At 47.5% G+C, this 14,476-nt stretch overlaps 1 protein-coding gene across 1 annotated transcript; it reads left to right on the top strand.

The window, feature by feature from the left end:
* Positions 1-6,483: 6,483 nt before the first annotated feature.
* Cck (cholecystokinin) lies at positions 6,484-12,517 on the top strand. Its single transcript, XM_020186574.2, has 3 exons — positions 6,484-6,645; positions 7,648-7,863; positions 12,131-12,517. Exons 2-3 carry the CDS (start codon positions 7,650-7,652, stop codon positions 12,262-12,264), a joined length of 348 nt encoding a protein of 115 aa, XP_020042163.1. The 5' UTR covers positions 6,484-6,645; positions 7,648-7,649; the 3' UTR covers positions 12,265-12,517.
* Positions 12,518-14,476: the final 1,959 nt, after the last annotated feature.

The following is a 14,476-nucleotide window of genomic DNA, read 5'->3' as shown; positions in this document are numbered from 1 at the left end:
GTGTGGGGACCTCGGTTTCAAAGGGAGTGAATCTGCAGGACCACAGACTCCCAGACCACCTCTAATATGATTTGAGTCTCTGGTTGTTAACTTCTCTGGAGTGAAGCCCCAGAAGCTTCTTTCAGGCCTTCAACTAGGGAAAGTGAGCGACAGACCAGCCTGAGCACACTGGCAGCTGGTTTCCTCGGCAACTACTGGCCCTCTTGACTTTGCAGAATTAACTTGCAATGCAAAAGGAAGGCTCATTCTGCATGGGGATCAACCAGAGGGGAGATGCCCCTTCTTATACTTGTCACCCAGTCATGAGGTGACCTTCCATTTATGGTGGCTCTTACATCCCTGGCTAAAAGAAACAGTACTGCCTGCCGAAATAGCTCTGTCGGGAGCGTGTTAAACTGAAGATATAAAGAAACAGTACTAAACACAATTCCTATGGTGATTTGGGAAATGTGGACATCGCCAAGGGTCAGCAAATGGCTTTTCATCCATCACTAAATGCCTTATAAATCCAGTTGACTAAACCAACTAATGGTTTAAGTGGTTCATGCCTTTTGGTCCCTCAGCTATGGCCAGCACAATCCTTGCATTGGGTGACTAAGTCACAGTTCCTGTCTTTAGACATCTTGGCAGATGAGACAGTCATACAGACAAAGTGCTCACTCAACAAATATTTATTGAGCAAATTCTATGCATCAAGCACTGTCGGATGGAATTAAAATGAAATATGATAGGCTGTAACGTTGAGTGTTAGGGGAGTGATGGCTGCTCTGTGGCTGTCCCATGTGTGTCCCTCAGGCCTTGCCACTGTAGTGCCTATGGGTACAGCTTGCAGTTCCCAGCATCTGTGGCTCTTCCTCAGAGTGCAGGAAACCCCCTCAGCCCACATTCCCAGCTGGCCAGAGTGCTGGACAATGGAACTGCCCAGGAACTGCCCTCATCCAGTGACAGACAGTGCTCCAGCTCCCTCCCCCACCAGTGATAACCAGGCAGGGGTTGTACACTGACCCTTGGAGTACCCCAGGTGATTAACCCCTCCTACCCCCATACACACAGATGGTGTCACTTACCTTCAGCACTGAGTGTTTTGCTGTTGTTGGGTTTGGGACTTCCAGCTTGCTAGGCAGGCACTCTACCATTTGAGCCACACCTCCAACCTATCACTGTGCCATTGTTTTTCTCACGCACAGCCTGCTCCTCTCCACTTGGCATTTAGATTCATTATCCTTAAATGAGGGATCATCCACCAACTTTATAGAAATATGAGTGAAAAACTAAAGCACTTTCTAATCTACAGGTATGTTCCCATGTAATGGGCTAAATGCTCCCTTCCAAATTCAGAGGTGGGAGCCCCACCCCTTACATGCTGATATTAGGAGATAGGGACTCTGGGAGGTGATTAGGTTTGGCTGAGACCATCGGGGTGCAGTTCTCATGATATGATTAGTGCCCTTTTAAGAAGAAACCTGAGCGCTTGCTCTCTGCCAGGTGATGATACAGCAAGGTGATAGCTGTTTTCCTGGCTGTTTATAAGCCAGGAAAAGAGCCCTCACCAAGCCCCAGAGCTCACTGTCGGGCTCTGACTTCCCAACCTCCTGGGCTGTGAGAAGTAAATGTCTGTTTTCTAGGCAGTCTAAGGAGCTTTGTTACAGCAGCCAAGAAAAGAACAGCCCCTGTATCTCTCTACTCCCTGGATTGCCCTGCAGTTCTGCCTGCCTCCCCCATCTGCTTCTCTCCTCCCTGCCTTAGTGCTTTCTCTGGCACTGAGAGGCCTATCAGGAAGTGAAGGCAAATAACACCCTGGGTGCAGCCTAATCAATGAGGAACAAGAGCTGATGAGTAAGTGCTCCCCCCATCTCAGGTAAGCTGCTTGTGAGTCACATTCCCAGAGGAATGTCAGAGAGTTCTGGAGTGCCTCACTCATTAGTTACACCTTCTCTTTTTCCCTCCTCCCTCACGCATGCCTCTTGGGATAAACCCCAAACCAATTCCCTGCATCCAGGTGCTTGTCTCAGGCTCTGTTTGCATAGGAACCAAACTAAGACAGGATATTCTTTTTTGTTTGTTTGTTTTGGTGGTACTGGGCCATTTTTTCGTTTGGGTGGTACTGAACTCAGGCCTTGCACTTGCTAAGCAAGCACTTTAACACTTGAGCCATGCACCCAGCCTTTTTTGTTTTACTTTCTATTTTTCAGATAGGGTCTCAAGCTTTTTCCTGGGCCAGCCTCAGACCAAGATCCTTCTACCTCCACCTCCTGAGTAGCTGGAATTAAGGTATGCACCACTCCCGCAGCCTGAAACAAGACACGCTAAGGAAAGTCTCATCAGGAAAAGGCACTGGTCTTAATGGTCACAGCTACTCATTTTTTTCAGTCAAGTCATTCCAGATAAAGGCCTTTAAATGTTCTAGGACAAATAATGGCATTTCTAATACATGTTCAGAAGAAAAAATTCAAGACCCAAAATAGAAAGCTTCAAGCCAAATCCTTTCTGATCCCAGCAAACTTCCTGATCTCCTGTTAAGAGGGGACGATTTGTGACAAGTGTAAATTCTATGAATAATAAATTAGGATGAACATAATAATAAGGTATTTTTAATAACAAATAACACATGTATTTAGTGATAAATTCTTTCATGTTCCTGGAAATTCCAGTAAGTTTTGTATAATACAAAATGGACATGTGTCTTTGAGATAGTTCCCATGACTGGAAAATTCTACATTGAAAATATCACATCTCTCAGGGAACACCCTCTGGGGATGCAGTTCCAACTCTAAATAGAACATCTCATCACTTAAAATTTTTCACCAAAATCAGGAGGAAATTTGTAGATTCCAAAACCAGTGAACAGTCACTGATTTCTTCGCACCACTATTCCTTTTTTCTTTTTCTTCTTTTCTTTCCTTCCCTCCTTCCTTTCTTTTCTTTCTTTTTTGAAACAGGGTCTTACTGCGTAGTCCAGGCCTGCCTTGAACTCACAATCCTCCTAAGTAACTGGGATTGTAAGCATGTACCACCACGCCCAGCTTTTCACTATTCCTTTTCAAATACAACATCTAGACATGGTTCCCTTTGCTTCCAGTCCCTCTTCATGAAGGCAGAGACCTCCCACCTAATGAGGGGTTCTGGACCCCAGCTGTCAGGTCTTGCTCTGATTGGGGGTTGGCAGGATGGGGAGAGGGGACAGAAACAGCACTACCAATTTCATCCTTTCCTGAAACCGGAGGATGGGCTTCAGGTAAAAGTTAATTACCATTTCACATTACATAAAACCCAATGCAGCCTGCAAACAAGGGAAAATTCCATTACAACTTCCCTTTCTTTATTTGGACTGAGAAGCAAAACCATTTCTCCTGAGGGTACATAGTGAAGTCTGCAAATCCAAGAGCCATACAGAAGGTCCCAAACAGGACTTTGCATATATTCATGCAAATTCACTACTCAGTCCTCCCCATAGCCTGAGGGCCTATCCATGACTATCAAACATGCAATGCATTTTCCCCACCACAATGGACACATCATGACTCGTGGGATTTTGCTTGCTGTCATGTTCTACCAGTGCCTGATAGAAACAGTGTCTTCAGTGGGATTATGCTTAAATTGACAGACTTAAGGACAGGTGGTTTGTTTGGGAGATGATCTCAGAGAGCAGAAGTAAGTCTGAAACGAAGAAAGTAAGGCAAGGAAAGAGGAAAAGCCAATTAAAGAGATGTTTCCAAGGTCTCTGCTTTAGGCAAAGGACCTTGGAGAAGTTTCGAGAAGCTTCTGGAATGGTCCCTACAGAGAAGAAACTGAGTTCCATCCCCATTGGTTGAAGGGAGTTAACACCCTGACTTCCAGGCTGATCCTTGTGGTTGGTGGGCATTTTTAAAGCAAGGCTGTTAAGTGTTGTCAGCTGCAGTGGGGCTGGATGCAGAGGGGAACTCAAAGCTACAGTGAAGGACACCAAAAGCATCTTCCTCAGGAGACATTAAGCTTATTTTGTCTTTTTAGCGAATAAATGGATTCTCCTGCTGCAACTGTGCATATATGTTACAGGAGAAGTGTGGGCCCTAGACCATCTTGCTGGAGGACAAAGGTCAGAATTATCAATACCCTCTGACCTTTTAGAAGGGAAAGTCATTACCACAGCCGAGGAGTTCAGACTTCTGTTGACTTCTTATTTTCCCAGAGGATCTTGCCTAGCACAGTCCTGCTCAGAGTGGTGGGGACAGTGGCTGCAACTTTATTGCAAATGAAGCGCCCACTGTACTACCAACCCGTCTTCCAGCTTCTGATGCTCTTGTCACAATGTCTTGTGGCATTTCACTGTGGCCTCTGGGCCACTCCTCTGTCTCTGTACCAGCTCCTCTTCTTCCATTCACTTCTTGCTGTCATTTCTCAGGGTCTTCCTAGACCCCAGTTCCCCCTACCACCACCACCTCTCCCCTGTGCTACCTGCCTTCCTGATTCTCCCTAGACCGCCCAGGCTGGCAGCTGCCCCCACATGCAGACTCTGTCCAGTGTCCCTGTGACCTGGCTCAAGACTCAGGGTCCCAACTTCCTCTTGGCCAGTCGCTGAACAGACAATAAAATCAATCCTATAATGGACTCATTATCCACCCCATCTCTGCAACCCAGCCAGCTTTTCCATCTTGGACAACACTCTACTGCCACCCTTGTCTCCTGATCTAGAACCTCAAGGTCAGCCTTGGTCACAAGGTCCCCTTCCTTCTACCCATTTCTTGAACAGCAAGGTTATTCCTGGATGGCTGAATTCTTATTACACATCTACTTTTTTAAATTTTCTGAATATTCACTTATGACTTTACATAATGCTTGTGGTGTTTCATTATAACTAATAGGAGGGGCTGGCAGAGTGGCTCAAGTGGTAGATCACCTGCCTAGCAAGTGTGAGGCCCTGAGTTCAAACCCTAGTACATTATGAAACTAATAGATTTCATAATGGAGTATTGCCCTAAATAAAATCTACCTTGATTCCTCATACTCCCCTCCACCATCTTCATAGTCCTCTTACCCAACTTTGCCTGGTGACACCTTTCCACATCACCACCTAAAACCCTAACCCCATTTCTTCCTGTCCTTATCAGAACACTTCTTCTCCCACTGCTGCCACTCCATAGATCCTAAAGCCATCAGAGTTATCCAGATAAGTTCACTTGTTTAATTGTCTCCTCCATTATGCTGTCAACTCTTAGTTACACTGTGTCCCCAAGGCCTGGCAAAAGTGTTTAATAGATATTAAATGGACAAGAAGAAGGGCGTTGAGTAACTGGCTCCAGGTAAGCCAGTTTCACAGGGTGCCCTCAAGTGTGATTAGGGGACCTGTTATAAATGCAGATTCTTGGGCCCTACCTGGGACCTGCCTGCGGGAGTGTTTAAAACACCTGCATAGGTGATTCCACTCTATGACAAGTTTGTATTTCCAGACCTGTCTTGGATGCTGTCACTAGTTTCCCCAAGTGAGGACACAAACCTCAGCAGCTACTGTGGGAAAATTGCTGGGCAGCATTTAATCAGCTGCTCTGTTTCAAAAATGTTGCTTCTGTGGGTTAGAAAGGAGGACACCAGAGCTGTAAACAAACTCCTCCAGCCAGGGTCCCCATAGTCCCTCCATCCCGCAGGTCCAGAGAGGGATACAAATGGCTATTTGAACACAAGCTTCTCCAAATCTTACTTCTTACATCCAACGGAAGAGGGAAGGCACTGGGAAAAGGTGGAGCCCTAGTCGGGGATGGCTAGGGATCCACTGCTCTACCTTGCTCCTCGGTTTGAAGTCTGTGAAATGGGCTTGGCAGTGGCTCCAGCAGCAGCCCTCAGACTCCTACCAAATGGTTTCGAGGTGCGGAAGACCAGGGCACTCTGAGTGGCCCAAGCCCAGGTCCTTCTCTCCGCGGATGCCTGTGCCATTCAGAGCTGGGGGTGCGGTGGGCGGCAAGCTCCTAGGACACTCTCTGGAGCCATTTGGCCACCAGTGGCAGCCGGCGCCAATGAGAGCTGGTTAACTTTGCCCTTTCCCAAATGGATTCCTTTGAGAATGTGGCCCAGGACAGCAGCCAGCTGTGGTCGCAGGCCCTTTTCCCTTGCCCTCGCAATCATGGCGAACTTCAAGGGGTTTTAATGGAGCCAAGAAGAAAGTGGGGGAGATTATGCTCCCAGAGAGCCCCGCCCCCGCGGCCCCTTAGAATTACACCTCCCCGTTTCCTTTGAGATCCGTCCTGTCCCCCCCAAACGGATCATCCTGGATGAGACTCCAGCCTCCTGTTTGCCACCCTGGAGAGGGCACGGCGCTGGAAAGGAACCAGGGAGAGGCAGATGGATGGTGGGGCAGGGCGGGGAGGGGGGCAGAAGCTTGTTGGACAAAGAGGGGGCCAGACACTGGGCACTCGCCTGGGAGGGTTAAACCCACTCCACTGGGCCATTTGCCCCCTCTCTCCCAGGAGCCTCTTGCATCGGTTGTCGCCTCAGTGGCCGCCAACCCAGCACGTGTTGCTGCGGGTCTGCGTCAGCGCTGGGTAAATAATGACAGGCGGCCAGCGCCGGGTGGGGCTATTTAAGAGGCAGCCGCGCTCCCACCCACCCTGAACTTGGCTCTGCGGACGGGCTGCTCGGCAGGAACCGCTAAACCAGCTGCTTTGTAATCCAAAGGTAGGTCCCTCCGCTGACCTACTAGAGACCCAGTGTCCTGTCTGCAGAATGCTGTCTTCAGTTTGTACCTTTTTGCTTTTCTGTTTTCTGTGCTTCCCTCCGATAGCTGTAAAGACAGAATTCCCAAAGTCAGAATAATTGCGCTGAATCTAAAAATGAGGTCTGGGTGGGTAGCGGTGCTTTTAGAGACTTCCCCACGCCCGTATTCTTCTTGTTCTCTTTTTTGGCATACAACACTAGAATATTCATTTGTTAGAACTCACGTGCAAATTGGGATTTGCTAGCTGTTCTGAGTACTTTGCAATCTTTTCAGATAAAATGCCAAGAGGATTTAAGATTTAAATCCATTTTCTAGATGCTGCAGAAAAATTGAAAGCTTCAGGGATAGAACCTTAGGGGAGGTTTTATCTGCTAACAGTGCTGTCATGCGGCTCGGCTTTGGCAACGGCCGAGAACCGAGCGCGTATTTCTGATTTTTTCCATGCTTTGCATGGTAGTTTATTGCCAATTCCCATGTACACCTTGAAGAAACCTTATAAATACGGCTCTTAAGTATCGCTCGTACATTTTAAACTCTGCTGCCCCCCCCCCACCATACACGGTTTATTTCCGTCTTAAAAGCTTCTTAGCTCTCTGAAAAGGTGCTACCTTTCTTCAAGGGTCCCACTTCTTTTCATAGCATCACCAATCGCATGTTTTCCAATTAGAAGAGACGTTCGACAAACTCACCCTCAAACTTTAGGGAAGCAGGAACCACTTCTTCTGCTAAAAGAGCAGAGAACACAGGTCTCCATCCATCCTCCTTGCGCGGGGTGTGGATTACCCAAAAACCAAGCTAGGTGCGCCTGGAGGAGCGCATAGCTAGGGTCTGCGCTTGGCAGGTCCTAGTGCTGGCGCCAGCCAGGCGGGTGTGGAGAGCTCACGGATGGTGGCCGACTCTCGGCAGGAGCCCGCAGACGCCCAGTCCTTCCGTGAACACCCCCTTGCCTTTGCTCCCCACAGCCATGAACACTGGTGTGTGCCTGTGCGTGCTGATGGCGTTCCTGGCGGTGCGCGCCCTGGCGCAGCCGGGGTCCCCCGCAGATCCCGCGATCTCCGAGATGCAGCGAGCAGAGGAGGTGCCCCGAAGACAGCTGAGAGCTGTACCCAGGACGGAGGGCGAGTCCCGGGCGCGCCTGGGCGCTCTGCTGGCCCGATACATCCAGCAGGCCCGGAAAGGTAAGGATGCTACTTCCCCAGCCCTTCTGTTCCTCCCCTGGGCTCCCAATCCTGACCCGTCCCGTGGAGATAACCGCTGGCAGGAAACCCAGGCGACAGGTCAACGTGGCACGGTTTTACTTTCCCGAGTCATAATGCACGGGATCGTGCAGTAGTCAAGTCGTCCTTTGAAGCTATCAAAAAGGAATGTGGAGGGCTCAGTTTATTAATAAGGAGAACCTTCTTGAAACCCTTTCTTTGAACTAATTTTTGACATGTTGCTGTTTCAGTTCAATACCACTTTATGAAAACATTAAACAATAATTCCTGAACCCTGGGATGAGTTCCCAGAGGCACTAAATCACTTCTCCTATAAACGCAGTGGAACTGGGAGCCACCCAGCTACTGACACAAATGATCAAGGCTTGAGATGTGACAAAAAGAACTCTGTATGGTGTGTGTGTGTGTGTGTGTGTGTGTGTGTTCACCAAAGTATGTAACATGAGGAAAGAACCTTGGCAATGAGTTAAAATGATCCCACAAGAGATGTGTTTTTTTATTTTGCTGCTGGAGAGATGCTCCCAGTTCTGAGCAAGTCACAGGTTTTCAGCATGGAAATCTTTCTTCAGGAATAAGGTGATTTAGCAGCTCTCCAGTGAGCACAGGTTTCCCAGATCTGTCTTTCTTACTGACACAGAGGAGAAGAGGGGAGAGCTCCCTAGATCCCCCTCCAGCTCTGTGGGATTCAGAAGGGTGCATCCACCTTCTGCAGCCCTTAGGAATCATGATTTGGATGGGGACCAGTTTTTCTCCCAACTTAATCAAGGTGACAATGATGATGAACCCTGGGGGGGCAGTGTGCTAGGGGGTAGGGGCAATACTACTGGATTAAAACCATTAAGCAAACACTGCCAGGAGAGGTGTGGGAGGTGAGTCCCTGTTCCTGAGGATGTCTTATCCAACTGGTAGAAAGGTGCCTGGATTTGCATCTTAACTTGTGGCTTGATGAGGCAGGGAGGAAAGGGAGGGCTTGCCTCTCCAGAGTCTTCTGTGGTTTTATGGTTTTATATGAAATCACACTAGAGCATTTAAAAAAATTTTTTGGTAGGTGCTCTACAACTTGAGCCATGCCCCAGCTCTAGACTGGAGTCTTTTTGACCAGATGTCAAAAGGAATGAACAGAGATTGTTTCTTACATCCCTTTTTCTCTTTGGGAAATTGTCCTACTGCCATCTTCTGTATTGCTTTTCATGCTCATTAAATTGAAAGAGATAGAAATACTAGTCAGATGATGATGAAAGTCTAGCAGCCTTTTTGAGTTCTTTCTGATTGACTATCTGAAAATAATTTTGTATCTACCCTCACGTATGGGTTGAATTCAGTCAGGCCAGTCCAAAATATCTCCAACTTTTCATTGAACCATACATCTGGAACTTTAGGAAAGATTCCAAAAAACAGTTCTAGCAAAGGAAAACAAAAACTAGTTGTCACTGGGCCTTGTGATTCACAGCTGTAATCCCAGCTACTTGGGAGGCAGAAGTAGGAAGAGCTCAGCCTGAGCCCTCCCGCCCATCACACCCCTCACTCTCTGGCAAAAGCAGGAGATTCTATTTAAAAAAAAAAAAAAACCTAAAAATAAAAAGGGCTGAGGTCCTGGCCCAAGTGGTAGAGTGCTAGCCTAGCAAACTCAAGGCCCTAAATTCAAACCTCAGTAGTGACAAAAATAATTAGTTGCCAACTTGTCCTAGAAGCAACACCTGACAGTGGCTCTTGAAGCATACATTTTATCTAGAAGATCTTCCAAGCCCTTCCCTTCAGACTGTTGGGCAAAAAAAGCCCATATGGGGACAGCAATCACTTAAAAATCTAGGTGTCACACCCCAGATCAGCGCTAACTAGAAAACAGCTATGCTCATCTATTTACCAAATATGAACTGTTTACTCCTAAACACTGCAGATTCTTTGACGATTGTACATATTTTGAGATTGTATCAGATTTGGACTCAACTCTAGTACACAGGATGCTTAAAGGTTCTAGATAAGAGAATGCACTGTTTGAGCAGTGTGTGAGTTTATTGTTAGGACTGTCTGCAGTGCTCTCAATTGGCCCAGAAGAAGCAGATCCTACAGAAGGGTGGGGGGTAGGTGGTCTTATCAGCATTGTGGCCTTTAGTACACAGCTGCCCATGACCAGGAAGCACCAATGCTCCATCTGTACTGTCCCTCTCAGAGCTGATTTCAGCCTTGTACAGCAAATGTCTCATGTCCATTTGGGCCAAGTAGAAGCCAAGGCTCAAGGGCAGGTAATATCACCATGACTGCACATCTAGGCAGCAGCAATGCCGAGCCCATGCAAGTCCTGAGGTCCAGAAGCCACTCAGCTTCCCAGCTGTCCTGTCAATTCTGGGTGTGGAAGTTTGCAGGAGGCAGGTCCTTCCCTTTGACTCCTGAGTCACACTTGTTAAGTCCCTCCGCTGTGTCAGCACTGGGAAGTGAGTGAGGTGAGGACATTGCTAAGGCCCCCAGGAGAACAGAACTCAGTGTAGAATGGGGAAGATCAGGTGTGCACCAAATGCAGTATCCCTGGCTGACCGCAATGTCCACACCAAAAAAACAGAATGCTGGCTTGTATTAAAGCTGTTGCTTTGCTTCTGTTAGATGGAACTTTGGGTTGTGGCCAGTCCTTAGAGTGGGCAGTCATCATTCAGAGCAGGAAGGAGGTTGAGTCTTATTTCCATGTGACTGTGCCCAGGGACCTGGGTCTGCAGGTCTTGATGAAAATATTTCACCTGGAAGGTGGCAAGGGCTGCTTTTCTTCTGCATAGGCTGCCGGTGCCTGCAAAAACAGTTGGGAATGTGCTGAGTTGACTCTCAGTTCCAAAACTGGTAGGGGATGGGACAGGGAGAGATAGGATAGGTATATTATTCTGTATGATTGTTTCTGTTTTAAATGTAGACAGAGCGACTGCCTCTGCAGTGTCATTTATCAGTAAGTAAGCCATACTGTGACTCTACCAGCCTGTGGGCAGGAGCTGGCAAGAGCAGCCTCGGGCAGCTTGGCTGCCAGTCAGCACTTCAAGAGGTAGGGACACAGTGGCCCCACACAGTGGGAACCATGGTCAGGTGCTCCACTCCTCTACCTTGAATTGTCCTGGGCTTTGGCCATTCAAGTCCCTAAGAAGCCCTTTCTAACCCTTGGCTGGCACAGCAGGTATTACACTGACGTCATACCCAGGAGGCCACTCTCTGTGTTCTGTGGGTTAGGACTGTGTCACTTGCCTCCAAACCAAGCAATCAGCTTGTTGTGCCCTGCTCACTCTGAGTGGATCACAGAATCATCCACTTCCTAAGGGCTTGACGCCCATCAAAAGTTCAGTTATTGCATTTTGGTCAAAATGGCAGATTTAAATGACCTCTTTTACTACTTCTCATCCACCCCTTCTCTGAGTGTTACTGACATGCCAAGACTTTAATCTGACAGTGGATTTCAAGTTAATAATTTTTAAACAGTATTTATATAGCAATGGAACTTTGATTCCATTTTTTAAAACTACTCCAACATCAAGATATTGTATTCAACCACCTTAAAGGTCTCTAGACACGTCCAGCGTGATCAGCTATGTTTAAGGAGTAAAATTTGGAAGTAAGTAAGTACTGATACATGAAACCTCTTACTTTGCACAATTAATATACATTAATAAAAAAAGAGGGCTGGGTATGGAGGTGTAATCCCAGCTAACATGAGGACTGCAGTCCAAGGCCATCTGGGCAAAAGCATGAGACTATCTGAAAAACAAACTAAACAGCAAAAGGACTGTGGGTGTGGCTCAAGGTAGAACACCGACCTAGCCAGCATGAGGTTTTGGGTTCAACCCCCAGCACTGCAAAATAAAGTAAAAAAGAAATGGGTAAGTTCTGGGGAAAACCTTGGTTGGCTCCTCTTGAGGTTCACGTATGCAAGGAAAACTCTAGAGTTGGCAAGGCAGGAGGAAATGAAACCCACTCGGTATTTGCAGAACACAAAACACACCCACAACTGGAGAATCTTGCCTCTCTCCACTTACAAAGACATGTGTCTGTCTCCTATCTACATAACTCTTTCTTTTGTTTTTAGCTCAGGGCCTCACACTTGCTAGGCAGGTGCTCTACCACCTGAGTCACTTCACCAGCCCTGCTTCCTATCTAGCCATAGCTCTTTAAGCTCTCCCATTACTTCTCCCATTACAAATTGAACTGGTCCTACTCTTAGATATAACACCCTTGTCTCCTTTCTCTCTTCCCCTTGCAGCTCCTTCTGGCCGCACTTCCCTCATGAAGAACCTGCAGAGTCTGGGCCCCAGCCACAGGATAAGTGACCGGGACTACATGGGCTGGATGGATTTTGGGAGGCGCAGTGCGGAGGAATACGAGTACCCCTCTTAGGGGCCTGGTCTCTGCCCAACTCAGAGGAGGCAGATTAAGAAAACAATCGTCCTCACAATTCCTTGTCTCTGCAGGTTGACAGTTTAAGTATCTATTTATAACATTCTCGATGTGAAAAATCTGTTAAGATTGTCCAGTGCAACCAATCACACATCAGCCAAATTGTGCCATTGGAAGACACACATTTCCTTATCTGTGACTCCTGGTCCTAAAATGTTGCTATGCTATTAAAATGATTTCATTCTGCCCCTCATTCCTTGTATCTACTGAGGGTCCTCAGAGGGAAAAGGAGGGGGGTGTGGTCCACGGTGCCACAGGACCAATCCCTGCAGTAGATGCTCCCAGAAAGAGTTGGGATATATGCACTGGTCATGGAACTGACTTCCTGCCACGAGCAAGGTGCCAGTGAAGGTGACCTTCTATTATTCACTCCAGGATCCAGCCCTGGCCATCCTGATCCCCATCTCTTCTGGCAGCCCCACTCCACCTCAGGGTTTCTTCCGTGTCCTCTCAGCCTTTAAATAAGTTGTAGGGCAGCACCACGTGGTGTTTTCCTGTCTCTGTAGCACAGAGTTACTGTCTAAGAGGTGAACAGTGACCTTTCACACTCCAGCTAGTGAGAGTCACAGACTTGAGGGCTTGATGTTGCTAGGTTAGTGGAACTTCCATCTCTAACACTTCTCCAACCTTAGAATGTCCAACAGAATTCCCTGGGGACTCTCATTAAACTAAATATTTTGATTTGGGGCCTGAGCAAGCTCCCAGATGATGTCAATGCTGCTGGTCCCAGGCCACACTTGGTGTCCCACTCATGTAGAGAGGCCTGTGATCACTTTCCTTGGGCCCTGCCTTATTTCAGAGTCAGTGGCTGTGGCCGGACCCTGGTAGCTAACAAGAGCAGAAGGCAACCCATCTGTTGGTTCTCTGTGAACTCAGTAAAGGGAGCAAGCCCATGGAGACATCCAGAGATGGTCTGATCCCTGCCACCCCAATGCAACCCTGCCATGATGACTCCCTGCAAAGGCCTCCAGGAACTTCAGACTCTCCATCAGCAGAGGCCCCAGGTGGCCCAGTGCCACAAAACATGACTGCCCAAAAGGAAAAAGCATCAAAAGTGATATATCTCAGAAGGGCCTGCCCAGCCCATTGTCACCTGCTGCGGTTATCTCAGTTATCTTCCTAAGTGATGGAAGAGGGGAGTATTGGGAAAGTCCTCAGTGGAGTCCCAGGAAGGCTAGGTCAGAGCAACTCTTTAACCTGAGCTGAAGTTAAAGTGCAGAGTAAAACTTAGACTCCACATAGAAAACACTCCTGAGGTTAGTGCTGAATTTAGTGCCAATAAAAAGCTGCCTCATATGTTAGGTATCCAATTCCCTTTCAGCTGAAACCTCCCAAAGCCTATGTTTTTAGCACACCCCCAAGCAAAAAGCACTAGTTTAGCTCAAACGCAGTACTGCCTATAGATATAGAGTTATTTTTATGAGTCTGTAGGGGATATCAAGTTTGTATTGGGATGAAATTGTGTCTCTCTAAGTGTGTGTGTTGGAGGGATGGTGATGAGGGACTTGGAATTTAGCATAAAATCATCAATGGAGAATGACCAAGAATCATCAGGGAAGTGGGTGTTAAATTTTCAAGGGTAAAGTCATGATTCACAAATATCAAATCAGCACATCAAAGTGTTATTGAACTCATCCATTAATGAAGAATTAGAACCATGCCACAACCATTTTAAAGAACTAAGTACAGACACTTATGGACAGTCAGGAAGGCTGTCCATGGTCAATAATGTGCAGAAAAGAGACTGGCTGTATCTTTAGAAGACCGCTTTCCTTGTGTTTCTACAGCCAAGGATTCTTTGCATTACTTTCAGTCTTCTAGGGCTTACAGAGTGTGTGCAGCTCAAAGACACAGGGGTCAATAGCATCACATACATGCCCAGAGTCCCATTGTCAGGACACTCGAGAGTCCCTCCCAACATTTCCTAATGTGGGAAGGGGAAAGGAAAGAACAATTCCTGGCCTGCTCTTGGGGGCAGGGCCCTGTGCAAAGAAGCTCACCTCATGAGCATCCGTTCAGAAAACTGTCGCCATCATGCAAGGTCATGATTCCACCTCTGCAAGAGGAGACCTAGCTGACAGAGGTTATGAGACCTATGGATGTGCACACAACCCACCTGAGGCAGTGCCAGGACCTGGGCAGCTGGTTCCAG

The sequence above is a fragment of the Castor canadensis genome, chromosome 17, assembly GCF_047511655.1.
Source record: "Castor canadensis chromosome 17, mCasCan1.hap1v2, whole genome shotgun sequence".
NCBI lineage: Eukaryota > Metazoa > Chordata > Mammalia > Rodentia > Castoridae > Castor > Castor canadensis.
Note: the sequence above shows the minus strand (reverse complement) of the source record. Positions and strands in the feature narration are given on the sequence as shown.